General features: G+C 30.2%; 1 protein-coding gene across 1 annotated transcript in view; it reads right to left on the reverse strand.

Moving 5' to 3' along the window:
- Positions 1–460: 460 nt before the first annotated feature.
- The window catches only part of LOC111711657 (uncharacterized), a 22758-nt gene continuing 4437 nt past the window's right edge, over positions 461–18781 (reverse strand). Inside the window, exons 2-9 of the mRNA XM_023486051.1 lie at positions 14179–14239; positions 13235–13313; positions 8809–8888; positions 7435–7531; positions 5805–5856; positions 5012–5129; positions 3801–3950; positions 461–629 (exon numbers count right to left, since the gene is read on the reverse strand). Coding sequence (XP_023341819.1) covers positions 476–629; positions 3801–3950; positions 5012–5129; positions 5805–5856; positions 7435–7531; positions 8809–8888; positions 13235–13313; positions 14179–14239 — 791 coding nt within the window. The 3' untranslated portion in view covers positions 461–475. The remainder of the gene's footprint in view (positions 630–3800; positions 3951–5011; positions 5130–5804; positions 5857–7434; positions 7532–8808; positions 8889–13234; positions 13314–14178; positions 14240–18781) is intronic.

Genomic DNA, 18781 nt, shown 5'->3' on the forward strand with positions numbered 1-18781 from the left:
TTTAAAACTAAATTGTAGAACAAAATTGTGATGAAAACGAAATGAAAATGTTTTTAGATTTTCTTTAATCCACAGCACAGAGTGAATAAGAGGGGTCCGAAGGGGGGAGATTCGTTCTTTTTGTTGCTTTTCTGTGATGAAGTGCTTGGCCTTGTTTGAATAAGTGTTTGTTTCGGTAATATCTGTATTTTAATATAATATTTATTTTTATTCACCAATGAAGATTACATGTATTTTTTAATGCTTTTCCAAAAGGCAGGAATTTCTTTTCGAAGAAGAAATATTATGCACCAAAGGATTTAAAAACTTAAAATATGCAATATAGATTTGTTGTAGATTTTTATCAACTTAGTGGGGCTAACGTCAATTTTCTAATTTTAATTCTGACAACTTCCTCCGTGGTTTCGGAGGAATAAATGCGCAAGTAACTTTATTGAGAAACTACAATTAAAAATTATTTTTATATTTGCTTTGTTTATCCTTGTACCGTTAACAGTCGAACATGCCACTCTGTAAATGAAGAACATCTTGAAATTACAAACTTAATAATTTTGATAAGAAAATTATGTATATTTCTAACCTGCGATGCTCTGGGTTGAATTCTTCCAGGAAAGTACATTGTCTCCTCTCTATCCAGAATACAACGTAAAATATTTTTTATCTAAAGTTTTTGTCTTTTTTCTCTCAAATTTTTTATCTTCCACGGTTAGCAATTAAGGAAAAATTATACATAACCTATTTTCATCTTCGAAATCAATCCCTTTAAAACATTTCTGATTCCATATGGGATTTGAATTGGAAGTTCTTTTCCCCTAAATGAAATGTATTTTCTGTGTCATTGTATAGTGTACTACATTTCAGAAATGTGTGTTGAAAGATGTATATATCAGTAATCAAAATAAGATATAAGTTATAATATATAGGAATAGTTTAATAGTGTTCCAACGCGTCAGATTCAATTAAATTTCAAGAATGAAATTTTACATGTTTTTAATAATAACTCCTTTTTGTGAAAAGCTAATGAGCATTAGTTTTAAATGTCGTTTAATCAACCATGGATTAATTTACTTTTCTCATCATTGAAAGTTAATAAAGTCGCCCAAGTAGTGTAGAATAATTTCTTACTTAACACAATAGAATGTCATGTATGTAAATGTAAAGTAAGAGATTAAATGGGGGGGGGGGGGGGCCCAGCTTAATAAATTGAATAGTATATTATAGTGCTGATATATAATATGTACATATTGCCCACTACGGTAAACCTAAGATTAATAATGGTGTAGAACAGGGTAACAATAAACTAAATTATTCTTGTGACATATTCCTTTATTAAACAATATTAATTGTGTTAACACTTTTATTCAGATTCTAGAAATTTTCTCGCGAATTTTTTTTTAAATCTTGGAATGGAACGATTTTTACCATTTTATGAGTGGCTGCTGAAATGTTTTTATCACAGCTGGGAACTTTTGAATAGGATTATTATAATCCCGATCGCTATATCTCGATATCCACTGTGTGCTCTTAAAATTAGAGGATCAAATGTATCAATGAAAAACTATATCTTTCCATTTCTTTATTTTAGTTATTACTCCATCGATCAAAGCTCCTTTATCCCCTGGTTGCAGGTACGAATACCATGGATTTGAATAAAGATCAAATTAATCTGCAGATTAAGAAAAGATCGAGATAAAGCATTGATCTTTTTAAGATCAGTCCGATTTTAAATTGTCACCAGGTCTTGGCCTAGCAAACCAAACTATACTTTGTGTTGCTCTCAAGGGATTATCTAGCTTGCAATTGAGTCGGATTATTGAATGATTCTAAAGAAGATCAAATGTATCAATGAAAAACTATATCTTTCCATTTCTTTATTTTAGTTATTACTCCATCGATCAAAGCTCCTTTAACCCCTGGCTGCAGGTACGAATACCATGGATTCGAATAAAGATAAAATTAATCTGCAGATTAAGAAAAGATCGGGATAAAGCATTGATCTTTTAAAGATCAGTCCGATTTTAAATTGTCATCAGGTCTTGGCCTAGCAAACCAAACTATACTTTGTGTTGCTCTCAAGGGATTATCTAGCTTGCAATATCCATAGCTACCAATCTTAGAATAATAATCATATTTTATTTCAAAGGCCAATCAATCAAAGTTTTCGTGCATAGAAACGAATCGAATCGAATGAGAAAATTGCCTAAAAGTTGTGTCAGAATGGTTAAAGATGATTTTAGAAACTCGAAATAGAAATGATTCCTCTGTAAAAACGAATCTGTAGATATATTTGATCAATGAAACGAAAAATGTTCTTTAAAACCTGATCCCTAATTACACATTACATTTGTTTTTATAAAATGTTTATATTTTGCTTTTTAAATATGTTTTACAAACATCAAAGAAAATTTGCAAAAATTCCTTTTAAACTCTATTTTTGGTAAAATACTTTAAACATTTGTAATCTAAATACAAAGAGAATAGAATATATATTAGAGTGGAATTTAGACAATCTCTCGGTATGAATTTTGTCAGTCTCTTTCAGCCTGAAAGAGAGTTCAAAGTGTATAAATCATGTAAATGTTCACAAATTATATGCAGTAGAGTACACAAATACAGTATGTTCCCCAGACTATCCATTTCAATTTTGAATTTTTTAAAGCTTTTAAATAAACTTTATAAAATGAATTAGGTGAATAAAAAACATCATTTACTTTTTAAAGCAGGCTAATAAAACCTGCAGGGGGAATTTTGAGGGGATTAAGCAAATTTTAATCCAGAACAAGAATAATTAAACAGAAAAATTAAAATAGCCAAACCAAATAGTTTTATGAAAAAGATAAAAATGAATACAGAATTATTACCAAACCGTATACGCCTGCTAATCTTACCTTTACTGACCTTTTTTAGCCTGGTTAAGAAGGGTCAATTAAATATCCAGGGAGTCCCACACAAAATCACAGCTAAAGGAAAACTTTAATGTCGTCTTTGAACTATAAAAAATGCTGTATTTAAATGTAAACCTAATTTTAGAATTTAAATTCTTGTTCTAACAATCACAAATATCTCAAATCCCGGCATTTCAAAAATTTCAAAAATTATTTCGAAAAAAAAATGTTTCACTTGAACGAAATTCTTAATACAAAACATGACGACTTAAAAGTCTTCTTAGATTTGTATATAATTTCCTGTTATCATTTTTCAAAAAAAAGTAGAAGTAAAATTCCAGAGTTAATAATCACAAAATATCCCGAGTCCTGGCATTTCCAAAATGTGGTCTGCATTGTTTGTGCTTGCAATATTACCCAAGATCTGAAGAATTCCGTTCAGCTTTCGACAATTATCGTTTTATTTAACAAAAATGAAATCTGAACGAGATTCTTGATAACTCCGGTAATATTGACAGCAAAAAAAAAAGACATTTTGTGATTAATGTTTCAAGAATTCCACATTTTCAATGAGGTTAACTGATTATCAGTTGTCACAAATGAGTTCAAAAATTTAAAACAACTTTCAAGTCGTCTTGCTACTGTCATGTTTCGTGGGACACCCTGTATCTCTAGTAATATTGAAAGCAAAATAAAGTCAGACCTGAGACTAGGCAGATCTAAGACCAGGCAGACCTGAGACCAGGCAGTCATGACTATAGGAAAATTATGAGATTATTGCTTCAAGAATAATTTACATGTAAAAGAAGGTTGACGAACGCATGCCATGTATTTCTTTAAGGATCAAAAATGAACTTAAAGTCGTCTTTTAACTTGGCATTTTTTAACTAAAATAAATTCACGTTGTAAAAGTTCCTGAGAGAAAACTGTGTAGATGGGATCTCCATGCTGCAGCTGAATACTGTTTCTGGCGGGAGATCTGTTGGTGGCAGCAGGCGGTGTACTGTCACGTCGTATTCTAACCCACGTCGTACAGTCGTCTTCGTTACCTCATCGCCAGATTGCCTAAGATGGTAGTTCATATCAATCAATCAATATCAATAAAATTTTGTCTGTTAATATGTCATCATGTGCTGCTCCAAAATCGTATTTTAGGAGTGAGCTCAGACTAAATCCTCATTCTTAAAAAGAGTTTAGATTCAAGAAAAAAAGGTTTTTAAAGCTTTAATGATATCAACCGTAATTGTAATAAAAATTATAAATTTCGTTTTTTTCAATCGTTTGTTTTTAAATCGAAGAAACTGCTTGTTTAGTACAAAACGATAGTCTTTTTTAATTTTCAGAAAATTGGTTTGGTCAGTTTAAAAACGACAGGTTTTTCAAGATCGTTCGAACAATTTTGATTGTTTGTTTCTGTTTATTTTTCGTTCATTTTGAAAAACGATCGTACTTTCTGTACGATCCCGTCATTTTTTCTTTCTAATAGACACCAACATTTACGAAAAATGGTGTTTCTTCACAAAAACAATGCACATCTCTAACATGTGACTTATCAGGATGTGCAAAGGAGCTGCATAGTTTTCTTTAAACTAAATCAAAGATGGTAAACATTCAACTTTTCTTTACCATTAACCAGTTCCTGAGCATTGATAATATGTTTCAGTAAAATGTAAAATTATTTCTTGAGAAGAGAGAGGCTCAAGTTTTAAATGTAATTTAGTGTAGAGAGGACACATTCAACGCTGCATTTTAATTTACCTCTTTTCTCCTCTCACATCCTCATTTTCAAACTTGGCATTTTAAAGTTAAACTTAGATTTGAAAAAAAGGGGAAAAAAGTTCTTTGAATTTTTAACATATTTATAAATATGATTTTTTGGGACTTTAAAAAGTGTGATAAAGGTTAAGTTAGATCAAACTGTCTAAACGTGTTCAATTTCATAATATTTTTTAATATATCAAACTGTCAAAAAGATGTTAAATTTTTCCTGAAGTATTTTCATTTATTTTCAAAACAATTATTATCAATTATTTTAAAAGTGTTCAAACTTAAACAATTTTTTGGAATGAAAAGAAGGGGGAGAAAAAGGGGAGAAGGCGGAGAGTAAGGATGGGCTTTATAATTACCCATAGTTCCATGTAAGATGTAGCAGTGGTTCAGGATATACACTCTTAGCTGAGCAGGATATATTTACATAACCATCCTCTGCAGTGTGGTATCTTAGCTTAGGACCTTCCCCAGGGTCTAAACAATAGAGAAATACCGTTTAAAAACCTTTATAGAAACTTTCTGCCCTTTGCTTTGCCTTTTTAAAGAACACCTACTTTCTGCAGAAGTAGTTTCTTATTCTAACTAAATCGTTGTAAATGTTAATGTAGCGTAGAAGAGTCAAATTTTTGCGGCATCACTGGCACGACTTTGTGACATCGTAGCTTCTCTTGTCATGATTTATGAACGAATGAGTATTACTAGTTTATCTGGTTACATAAAAGAAATTAAAAACATTTTAGTTCTAGTCAATAGCAATAAGATTTATAGTTGAAAACATATAAGATTTCAATCTTATTATTATTTTACTTTAGTTTGACGTGTGTATGAAGAACAGAGACATTTTAAAGAATAAATATTTAATACTGTTAATATTAATATTATTGATTTACTATGGAGAGTGAAAGTATGTAAATTCTTTGAAAAATTATTTTTTTAAGTAAAGGGTAGGAGTTAGGGATTTATTTATTTATCTATTGTTAGGACTCATAAACACTGAACAGTGAAAAAGGAAGACGACATGTTCGCATGTCTTCCTGGTTTATAGGTCTTTCGGTATGTTCAACTAGTTTTTTTGAATGTAACATTTAAAAATAGATTTGTTTGTAAGAAAATATGGTGAAAAGTTTCCAGAAATCTGTGAAATCTTACCGTAGATGATCAAGTTCAGTTTACTTCTTTTTTCTATCAGAAAAGTGGAAACCTGAAACGTATGTAGTGGAATCAAGTGGAATCAAGTGGAATCAATTGGAATCAAGTGGAATCAAGTGGAATTAAGTGGAATCAAGTGGAATCAAGTGGAATCAAGTGGAATCAAGTGGAATCAAATGGAATCAAGTGGAATCAAGTGGAATCAAGTGGAATCAAGTGGAATCAAATGGAATTAAGTAGAATCAAGTGAAATCAAGTAAAATCAAGTGGAATCAAGTGGAATCAAGTGGAATTAAGTGGAATCAAGCATGGAATCAAGTGGAATCAACTAGAATCAAGTGGAATCAAGTGTAATCAATTAGAATCAAGTGGAATCAAGTGGAATCAAGTGGAATCAAGTGGAATCAAGTGGAATCAAGTGGAATCAAGTGGAATCAAGTGGAATCAAGTGGAATAAAGTGGAATCAAGTGGAATCAAAATATGCAGGGATTTAGAAATCAAAACTTTACATTTATACATAAAAAATAAAGAATTAATTTTATTGTATGGAATCTAATAATGAAATTTTTATGTTTTTAGTATTTTTACTGGGCTTTAATTTTAGTAGTTCCAGACATAAAATTTGGAATTAGAAATTGGTAAGAAACTAGACTTAAGTTATAATATTGTTCATATCTAGTAATGTTCCTTAATCAAAACTCATTTATCAAAATTGTAATACTGTTCTAATTTGCATGCATTTAAGAATAACTAGTAATTTCTTTTTGTTCTTAAATTGCTAATGTTCCTATTATTGTTCCTGTTCCTAATACTGTGTCCGACCCACCTAAAATCCCTGTCCTAATCCTATATTTTTGTTCCTAATTCCTGAACAATCTTTTTATTGTTCCTAAATCCCTGTCCTAATCCTATATTTTTGTTCCTAATTCCTGAACAATCTTTTTATTGTTCCTAAATCACTGTTCTAATCCTTTAATTTTGTTCTTAAAATTTAAAAATCTATTTTTTTAGTCTTAAGTCATTAATTTTGACTCTTTTTGAGTCTTTAAAGTCAAAAAAAAAATATTCGCCTGCGGCACGCTTTTTTGTTCCTAAACATATTGCCCCCCCCCTCACTTAAATCCTGTATCCGCCCCTGTGCGTGCAGTTTATCAACAGAATGTTGAAAAAAATCAAATTTTAACAAAAAAATAGTCAATGTTCATTTTATTCAATTTTCATTCATTCAAAAACTTTTGGGCCAAGCTACTTTTTCTGAGATTGATTATTGCGTTGTGCAATTTTTCCAAAGATAGTTTTTTGATAATTTCTTTTTTATTATCAAGCAATATTTAACAAAAGGAATGAGTCTTATGCACAAATTGAAATTTTCTAGTACTGGTGCAATCTAATGTTGTAAACCTTAGCCATTTAAAAATTAGATCTGACAGAATTAAAAGTTTGACAAATCTACGACATAGGGTTGCAAAAGTATAGGGATTAGAAAATCAGAGTTTGTGGTTAAGACTTAATTCCTTTCATCAACGTTTTCCTTAAAATCAATAGGAAAAGTTTTTGCAAAAGGAAACCTTAATTACAAATCAAAGCTTTGAAAAAAATCATGATGATTTTTTCAATTACTATTTTCACCTTACACTCGTACTGTCCACTGAACTGGCTTCCGGGTTTATGAATCCGAACACGTTGGGAAAAAGATCCATTTCCGGCTGTATGTGTTAACTCCAGTCTAAAAACGACGAAAGATAAATGAAAATTGATTAGCTCTCCATTATAAAAGTGTACTCATCTCTAAATATTGGCATTACAACCTCTGAGAGCTCAAAATTATCTATTTTTCTGACTTTTAAATTTTTGTGGAAAGTTTTTTTTAATTTTCGTTAAAAAAATACTTTTTACCTTTTTTATCAAATGACATAAAATATAATAACTATTCAAACTAAATCCAAAAAATATTTCTCTTGTAAGCATGTACATTGTAGAGATGCTAAATCAAAAGTGTAAATTGGCCACGCTAAAAATGAAGAAAAATAACTGTCAAAAAAAAGATTATTTGAAAGAATAATTGTTGCAAAAAAATATAATAAAATAATGATCAAACTTAATTGAATCTTGATGAGTTGATGATACAAAAAAAAATCTATTTTAAAAGCAGTTTTTCGCTTAAATTTATTTGTACATGACCTGAAAAGAAAATAGATTTTAGAAATAAGAACAACCTAAAAGTGGAAGTTGAAATTGCAGTTAAGCCAAAACTGATGGTTCTTAACCGGAAGTGAGCGAATGTACCGGAAACGAATACTGCTTCCGGTTTTTGTTTTGTAAACTACAGAACAACATGTGAGCTGAGTAATATAATGTTATTCGTGAATAAACCCCATTATACATTTTCCATTACAAACTAATTAAAGGGACTGTAAAGGAAAAATGAAAGGGGGTATAGACTGAAACCTAAGAATCTCAGGAGTTGAACGATGTTGACGATGTTCCTGTCTCGAGAATTTGACATAAAACTGTGTCAAAATTAAACCAAAACGTGTATACATATATATATATACATATATCTATACATATTCTACAGAAAGGGAATCATGATTGATTCCAACGCAAAATTAACTTCAATATCAAAAATCCTTTTATATTTTTTATAACCTTGTTGTAGAGCTTTGGTGTTTCAAACTATAAATATTGCGAGAAACAAAACTTACAATTTTAATTATAAAAGAAATACATTATCTGGCTCCAAAGATATATCAGAGTTTATGGTTGGCAAGTTCATGTTCCTTTAATTAGATCTTAGGTATTTTGCCAAAAGACATTTTTCCAAGCGGTAGCTTCCCAAGTCTGTCCTAGACGCATGGCGCTGGCCCCCATTGCAGCCTGTGGCGCCTCAGAGGGCCTAACATATCCTTTGGAAAGTTGTCGCATGGCAAATTGCATATTTAGGAAGTTTCCAAACTGACCCTTGGAAAATGCCTTTGGAAAATACCTAATACATCTATTTACCTGTTTCCCCATTTTTCCCCAATAGACTGAGGTTCTCTGCCAGTACTGGGCACCCATTGTATAAAAGGTTGAGCTCCATCCTAAGAAATATTTTGCACATTATAGATATTCTAGCTTGTGAACTCAGCTTTGACTGAAAACTGAACTTTCTCAATTAAGCACATAAATCTAGAAAAATCTATAAATCTATGAAAAGTTGCATCAATGTTCAAAACTGGGTCGACTTTAAAGTGTTGCAACGCCTTGGCATATGATTTAACCCCATTAAAAAATTTTAATTTTAGAGCACTAAGTATTTTAAACAGATATTGGCAAAATTATCATAATTTTACTGAAAGAGCTTTAGATCACTGGTTAAGAAATTTCAAACAATGCGAAGAACATTCCCGTGGTTTTTCCGAGTTCCCCAGCCAAAAGATAAATCAAACCATCAAGAGGCTCACAAGTTATGATCGGAAATATAGTCAAACAAAAAGTAACTCAGAGATTACCATTTTATATATTATACACATAGATGAATTTGCGCGCTTACAAATTACAATGTATTTAAATCAGGAGAAAACATTTAAAACACTTTTTACGTTGTCTTAATGTTACTAAATTAAAACAATTTCTTCGTTTTAAATAATGTGTTGTTGTTTGTAAACAAGAATGGTTATATAAAAAAACTTTCTTAAGGTACGACACATGTTTAGTTACTGCCTGCTAATGGGCTGAACATAATAAATGGTCTTGTTGCAACTCAATCATTAATAAACTCTGGCATAATTCTGCCTCGACATGTTTTTAGAAATGAAAGCAATAAAGTGATATATTTATGAATATTTCAGAAAGGGACAATAAACTTTTGGAATATAATAATTCATTATTAAATATTTTCTTCAATTTTTAAAGGGGCAGTATAGACCTTATTTTAAGTTTCGCAACTGTACCCTTTAAGACAGAGAGAGACATCACTAATTTTCCCTCTGAAAGTTGATATTTTTAAATTGTGCTTTCTTTATAAAAGCTACATGCAGAAACAAAAAGAAAAATTGTCAAAATTTAAACTTCAGCAGTTAAAGTGGTTAAAGTGGTTAAAGTGGTTAGATCAGTTAAAGCAGTTAAAGCAGTTAAAGCACTTAAAGCGGTTAAAGCACTTAAAGTGGTTAAAGCAGTTAAAGCAGTTAAAGCGGTTAAAGGGGTTAAAGTGGTTAAAGCGGTTAAAGTGGTTAAAGCAGTTAAAGCAGCTAAAGCACTTAAAGTGGTTAAAGCGCTTAAAGCGGTTAAAGCAGTTAAAGGGCTTATAGCGGTTAAAGTGGTTAAAGCAGTTAAAAAGTGGTTAAAGCGGTTAAAGCAGTTAAAGCAGTTAAAGCAGTTAAAGCAGCTAAAGCAGTTAAAGCGGTTAAAGTAGTTAAAGCAGTTAAAGCAGTTAAAGCAGTTAAAGCAGTTAAAACAGTTAAAGCAGTTAAAGCGGTTAAAACAATTAAAGCAGTTAAAGCAATTAAAGTGGTTAAAGCAGTTAAAGCAGTTAAAGTGGTTAGAGCAGTTAAAGCAGTTAAAGCAGCTAAAGCACTTAAAACGGTTAAAGTGGTTAAAGCAGTTAAAATAGTTAAAACAGTTAAAACAGTTAAAGCAGTTAAAGTTGTTAAAGCAGTTAAAGCGGTAAAAGCAGTTAAAGTGATTAAAGCGGTTAAAGCGGTTAATGTAGTTAAAGTGGTTCAAGTGCTTGAAGCAGTTAAAGCAGTTTAAGCAGATAAAGCAGTTAAAGTGGTTAAAGTAGTTAAAGTAGTTAAAGTGCTTAAAGCGGTTAAAGCAGTTAAAGCAGTTAGAGCAGTTAAAGCAGTTAAAGCGTTTAAAGCGGTTAAAGTACTTAAAGCAGTTAAATCAGTTAAAGTGATTAAATCAGTTAAAGCAGTTTAGGTTAAAGCGGTTGAATCCGTTAAAGTGGTAAAAGCAGTTAAATCAGTTAAATCAGTTAAAGCAGTTAAAGGATGCACTAATGTGAATGGCACATGCCGCTCTATAAAGTAAATATAACTTAAAAATCCATCTTCACTACAGTCACTTTAATATTGTTTTGACGACTTTAAAATAAAAGTTATTTTGGCTAAATAAGGATAATTATAATGATAGTCACAACTGACAATAATAATAAAAATAATTTTAATAATAAAACTAATACTTTTAATACTGATCACGATAATGATAATGAAAATAATGATAGTTAAAGAGATAATAAATCAAATCATAATGACAATAAAAGTAGTGATAATAAACATTATAAAAGTATAAAAACCATAATAAACGATGAAGAAAAAATAAGAATAAAAAAGTTTGAAAAATAGTTTAATAAAAAGTGTCTGGACACAATAGAGAAAAGTTTAGAATTTATTATTTAATGGAGAAGAACATAACAATAAACACTAAACAGACCTTTCAAATAAATAAATAGATTTTTATTTTTCCACGTAGGGGAATAACATTTAAAGGGACTTTAGACGTAATTGCAAGTGACCCATTTAGAGAGAGTTAAATATTCAATATCTTTGTCTGACCCACAATAGACTAGCATCGTTTTTCAATATAAAAATGTGGTTTATTTGGAAAACTTCCTCTGTAGTTTCTGCAGCCTAGATCTGCAAGTCATTTTCAAAAAGAAGCCACAAAGTAAATATTGAAATTATTTTGTTTTTTTATCTTGCTATTCATTACTTTTAGTGATGGGCATTAGCTAGATTAGACGCGCAAATAGACATTCAGCAAGGGAAAGTGGGAAGGCCAATTATTACGCGCGTATCGCGAAAATTTGTTTTTGTCCTCCCCCCCCCTAAACATTTCTAGGTGGGGGATGCAAGAAAAATGTGTATTATACTCAACCATGGAAAAATTACCTTACCAATTCAGGATATTTTTGGGGAAAGTTTTTATATTTGGGGGCATTTATTCAGTTTAGGGCAAAGGAATTGAGTCTTTGCAACAAACTCGCATTTTTAAATCCCAATTTCTTTGAAACCAAATATCGTAGACCGTAGATATTTCAAACTATGAATTCTGGTGGATCAAACAATGTAAGTTTGTAATATGAAAGGTATGCATCATTTGGTTGTTGAGATTTTGGTACTATAAAATTGGAATTTGGGACAAAAACTCAATTCCTTTGTGTGGGAACAATCTTAAACTCTTTTTCAGGGAAAAACTTTTTTTGGGGTGCAATTTTTTTTGTTGGGGAAAATCAATTAAATCTTTGTTTTTCGGGCAAATTTTATCTTTGGGGGCTTTTTTAGTTTGGTCAATTTTGTGTATGGGAAATCTGAAATCTTTATTTTTTGTTGGGGGCAAACTTTCTAATTTTTTAGCATTTTCTAAATAAAATAAGGTGCATTTTTTTAGATAGAGCTGAAAATTTTGAAGTTGGTTGTATTTATAGAACATTTGGGGATACAAAAATTTAATTTAGGTACAAATTAAAAGTATTTGGTGACATTCTAAAAGAAACAAGGGTTACAAATGTTGAATAAAGGGGAAACTTTAAGTCTGGTGGGGCAATTTGAATAAGAATGTGTGAGTGTAATTTTAAAAATTCAAATTCGAAGGCATTTTTTAAAAAAAGGGGGAAAATAAAAAGAATCTGAGCTTAAATTTAAAAATTTATAGTTGAATTTGAGTTTGCTTAAAGAGGGGAGGTTTAAAACTGTGGGGGCATTTTTTTCAAATTTTCGAGAAATTTAGCTATTTTTTGGAATTATATGGACCCCTGTTAAGGACTCTTTCCCCCCTCCCTACAGCGGGGGGCAAACTTTCTCATGGGGGTCATGCCTTCCGATAATTTGATTAGCGGGGGGCCTGGCCCCCATGTCCCCACCTTAATCCAATGATTTAAAATTTTGTTCTGTGGAAGTTTACTTTTGTAAAACATGCAAATTTGTTATCCTATGTAAAATATAATGCAAGAACGAACCAAAAACTATTGTTTTAAAAACCAAATAATTATCGTTTTAAAACGATCGGTTTTTATATTTTCTTCTAGGGAATCAAGTTTGCATGTTTGATAAAAGCAATTTCTACAGAATAAATTTTTATAAGGTTGGAGACTTCTCATATTGTCGTAAAATCTTATAAAAGTTTAAAAAACATTAAAAGTTTCTGTAACGAATCTGACTATTGCTAGTCCCTAATTACATTAATTAAATACATTTAATGAAAAAAGTTTTTACACCGTCAAAGTAAGGTGTTTTTAAATTGATTTAAATAATTTAAAAGCGCTTCTAGCTTTGATTATCAAGGTTAAAAAGATGCCTTAAAAAATTGAAAAACAGTGCAGAACCAATTATTCTTTAGACAAACAAGAAAACCTCATAATACTACCAATCAACTAACTACAGAGTTTAGTAACAATTCCACTTGCAAAACTTTTAAAACTATATTTTATATCGAGCTGTTTTACCTGAAAATACCACTTTACATCGAGTTGTTTTATCTCGCTAGAATTGAAAGCAAAGGTGCATGTTAAATCAATATAGTCTCTAAAATTTCAATCATCAAAATTGCAACATAAAAAATTCAAATTCAATTTTCAAGTTAAATGTTTGAAATGATGTTCCTATATTTATGTTTTATTCACAATCTAATGAAGTGCAAAGGATTAAAGGCCTGTTATAGTGTAATTTCAAACGACCCTCCATGCAAATATGGCAGTTATTCAATTTAAAACTAAATATATGCATCATTCCATTATCAGTGGGTTTAGAAAACGACATTTTTTAAATTCGTACGATGTCTCCAAAGTTTTGGGTTAAGCTATATTTAATTTTGATTTAGCAACAATCCGCGAATAAAGGACTTTGCAAGAAATAGATTTTCTTTTAATTTCATTCTAATTCTTCATTAAAAGTTTTTTTTGTAATTTAAACAAATTATTAATTTTTTTTAATTAAATTTTGTCAAATACAGTTGAATAAACAAATTGTAATTATTCTAATTATTTATTAATTTGAATACATTTCAATTCGGTAAATACTTGAAATTTCATTAAATTGCTTTTAAACAAATGTTAAACAAAGGATTGAAGGGACTGTAACCGTAATTTAAAGTGACCCTTTTGAAACCTAACAAAATGTAGCATCTTTGCATGGAGGGTCACTTGTATTACGCGTACAGTCCCTTTAATCCTTTGTTTAACATTCCCAAAATCAAGACTTTATAAAAAAAAGTGTAACTAAAGATAGAAGGCAGACTCCTCTTCCTTTTAACCTTCCTGCAAACCAATTAAGCCCTTACTAAACCATTAAACCCTGCAAATACAAATCAAATCCTTTTTTTCTTCAAATTCAAATTATAATCGAAAAATAACAAATAATCAAACTTTAAAAACAAATTTTGATGATTTTCCTAGAATTTGTTTCCACAATCCAGGGACCTTCCAGGGGCTCTATATGTAAACAGTTCTCACCTATAATGTTAAAACAGCTTTAAATGCGTATGATGCGTCGATTGAAGATTCTAAGATTTTCCTTTGTTTAGAATATCTGTAAGTTATGTTTCTTTTTTACTTCTTTAATCTTTATGTTTCTTATTTACTTCTTTAATCTTTATGTTTCTTATTTACTTCTTTAATCTTAAATGTTTCTTATTTACTTCTTTAATCTTTATGTTTCTTATTTACTTCTTTAATCTTTATGTTTCTTATTTACTTCTTTAATCTTTATGTTTCTTATTTATTTCTTTAATCTTTATGTTTCTTATTCGCTTCTTTAATCTTTATGCTTCTTAATTACTTCTTTAATCTTTATGTTTCTTATTTACTTCTTCTTTAATGTTTATGTAAAATACAATATGCGGCAAACTATATATATATATGCTATGTATAGAAATATAAAAAATATAAAAGTAATATCTAAAAGTTTTCATCTGTTACCCCCCTCCCTTTCACTACAGGCTAGTTTCGCCTATTTTGCTTTAAATACTTGAAGTATATAAAGTTTTATTTCAACGTCTGTCTAGGAAACTGTTTTAATTGACAATGCATTAAACTTTTCCAATTAATGTTTCTGGACTATCTATCTGTCTATCTATCTATCTATCTATCTATCTATCTATCTATCTATCTATCTATCTATCTATTCATCTATTTATCTATCTATTCATTTATCTATATCTATCTATCTATATCTCTATACTAAAATCTATCTATCTTCTATCTCTTACACTAGCTGAAGGGCCCGCCGTTGGAAAGCAAAATTTTGAAAAAAATATTTTTTTAAATTATATTTTTTTAGCCTTTAACATCATCCGGCCACCCAAGAGTGTCCAAAAAAAATGCAGCCCAAGTGGTCCAGCATATCTATGTACGAATGTCTTGTTTTAATATTTAGATATATTATATGTTTTATTTAAAACAAAACATGCCATATGTATATGTTGCATATAGCCGGCCAAACGGCCAGACCGAATGGGATAAAACTTTTTGTGGACAGTCATCGAAAAAAAATTCCAATTTTTTATTTGTTTTTTATTTTTTCTATTTTTTCCCCACTGGCAACGCCGGGCCCTTATTATTCTAAAAATAGATATAGATATAAATATATATATATATTGATGTAAATAGGTTCTCCTGACAGATCTACTGTTAATTGTGTCTGTNAAGTGAAAAGTTCTTGAATTATTTTGAAGTGAAAAGTTCTTGAATTATTTTGAAGTGAAAAGTTCTTGAATTATTTTGAAGTGAAAAGTTCTTGAATTATTTTGAAGTGAATAAATCTTGAATTATTTTAGGTTTCTTGTATTTTTTTATTGGTTTATGAAATGAAACTCAAAGAAATGACTTGTTGTTTAAGATTTAAAGAGATTTCAGTTATTTGGAAAAATATTTTACCTAGAAATTATGAAACATAATTTATTTTATAGTTATATTTAATTAAATCGGAAAATATTTTAGCAAGTTTTAGTATTTTTAATGAACCTTTTTCATTTATGTTTAGTAAAAATCTGTTGATCAGTATTCCTGAGAGAAAATTGGATTTGATTTAATATGATAAGAAAATCAAAAGGGGAAAGGTGACCTTCCATTCAAAGAAGTTCAGTTCAGATTCAAAATGGTACCCATGGTACCCTTTAAACCTTTGACATGTCTCGTAATTCCTAAATCTTTACAACCTAATTGTGTTACACTACTTAATCTAACAGAATTTATAGTTTGAAATAGGTCTACAAAATCGGGTTGTAAAGATATAGGGCCGGATTAGCAAATCAGAGTTTGTGGTAAAACTCTATTTCTGTCCAGGGGATCACCATAGTTTCAGTAGAAGTAAATATTTCCATTAACTGATAGCGCCAATTGAAGGATTCATTACTATCTAATTGGATAATAAGATAGATAGAAAGATAGATGTTACCGAAAGAAAGATAGATGTTAATTGTTACCGTCAAACTATTTCTATTGGTTCAGAATAGACACCAAACACATGACTGAACCCTGATTGGATCAGGCGCTAATGGACTTGGCATACAGGAGTGTTAATGTTTATGGAACATTAAAATTAAAAGTTTTGACCTTTATCACTTTGGAAAATCTGCCAGTTTAAATTGACGAATCTGCAAAACTTAGTTTCAATGAATAACAAAAAATGCCAACTTCACAAGCAGTAGTTTGAAGCTAAATTGTCAATAGAAAGGCGAAGCATCCTAGAAATATGTTAAAAATATATTCTTGTCCGTTAAATAATAACGAAGAGGTGCTGACATGGCTGTACTCTTTGTCTATTTGATGTCTAGACACAAGATCATTATATATTGTACTTCAATTTAGACCTAAGCACACTTATCTTTCCTAGTAATACATTGTTTTATTTCATTTTTTTATTTGAAAATTGATTCCTTGTAGTAAAAGCTAACAAGAGAAAAGAATGCGAATTAGAAGCAATTTATCATTTTGAGGCGCAAAACTATGATATCTTCCTTATTCCTAATTCGATTTTTGACCATCGTGAATCGGATGGCTTAAAGTCCCTTCTAAAAAAAAATATGTAGAAAAACGTTTCTTAAATAATATCATGTCAAAATTCAACCGAAAACATTTCATACTAATAAGAACATAGGTATACCGGATACCCAGCCCTAGCCTTCAAGTGTATAATGTATGTATAAGATATATATATATATTTATATATAGTATAAGGCCAAATATGAACATTAAACAGAGCAGAGTAAACACTTCACTAATGCTTGTATATTTATTTAGAATATATATAATATATTTTATACAAAATAAATATTCTGCAGCAACCATGCTTGAATATTATATTCAACAGCAATTCTAAATTATAATTTTTAGTTACAGCGAGACCCATCAACTGTGGAATAGAAGGACGGCTGTAAGATTTAAGTTTTGATTTGTCCAGTGAACACCACACATCTGTATCTATATATTTAAAGTTGTAATCTCTGTTTGTCTGTTTGTATGTCTAATTATAATTGATAAAACCCTATTGACTGATTGCCTCAAATTTTGATTTGGGAACTCAGGAGAACCAAGGGAATGTTCTTAGCTTGAGTTTAGTGGCTGACTCTTAAAGGGAAAAATAGCTAAAATCGTAAACCAAGCACGGGTAAACGGCGGGAGTAACTATGAGTACCCTGGGCAACGCTGGGTTTCTTAAGCTTGTACAAATATATCTCACTTGATAAAATGGTTTTGAAACTACGGGTAAAACTAATTCTGTTAGAAATCATCAAATAAACAATTATTTATTAATTATTCTTTGTAGTTATTTATTCTATTTTTACTGTTTATATTTAAAAAGTGTTCCACGGAAAGAAAATTGTCTTGCAATTTGCGAAATCACGCAAAAATTAAAATTATAGTGCGAACAATTGCGTGAAAACAAAATTCTGCGAAAAAATCTTTAATATTCAAGGAAGCGCAAAAAACTTGAATTGAGGGTAATATCCGTGTTTCCTTATTCCATGATTTGGTAAATCTTTGGAAAAGAAACAATTGATTGTGGTTAAAATATGAAATAAATGTTAAAGGAAATTATGGAAATAAAATCAAATGATGGAGAGAGGAGAGAGGAAGACATGAAGACAGGAAAGGGGGGCTACTGGGGAGTGATAAAAGGAAAAATAAAAAGATTGAGAAAAAAATAAATAGAAACGAAGAAAAAATAGCATTTGAATTTGACAGCAAAAATATTTCAATGATAATTGTGAGTAAATATTTTGTAAAGAACTTTTCTGAAATGTCTACAAAAGGTTGTTCTTAGAAAGAAGGAAAAAATGTCTTCTCATAAAAAAGCGATTTTAAAACATTTTATTAATTGGCTGGAAAATTACTAAAAACATTTTTCTATTGAATGCATATTCCGAAAAAAAAACTAAAATAAAAATGTGCTNAAAAAAAGGTTCGCGGATTTTTTTGGGCCATTGAAGTACCAAAAAAAAATAAAAATTTTCAAAAAATATTGAAAAAACACCATATAGAAGAGTTGGGCAAAAAAAGTACAATTTTTACTCACCCTGTATAAAGATAAGCGGAGAAGCAGAAGCAGTGGAAGAGGAAGACGGCTTTTACCCTCAAATTATGATTTCATATTCCACATTATTATGGTTCCCACTGTAGCTATATTTATTTTCTCTAACCTTTTAATAAAATCTAGTATGAAAAATATCTCTATGTGTAATAAATATATATTTTTATACTCCTATGTCTAGATAAACAAATCTAAAGTATAATAGTTCCTCTCTATTCTCTACAGTTATCTTACACAAATGAAAGGCTTTTAAGCTATCAGATGGGAGGGCTGGGGCATTCAGGGGGCGGGGGAGAAAATCAAGGAAAAGAAAAGAAAAAACAGGTTAAAAAGAAGAAAAACGTGATTAGGAAAAAGGAAAGGACTAATATCGGGGAAGTAAGGGAAGGGATGAAGTGTACCTCTAGATTGTGGTTGCGACTCTTGCACTTCGTGCAGAACGTTTTCTGGCCGGACTTTGAACA

This window comes from Eurytemora carolleeae, unplaced genomic scaffold (genome assembly GCF_000591075.1).
Source record: "Eurytemora carolleeae unplaced genomic scaffold, Eaff_2.0 scaffold1183, whole genome shotgun sequence".
NCBI lineage: Eukaryota > Metazoa > Arthropoda > Copepoda > Calanoida > Temoridae > Eurytemora > Eurytemora carolleeae.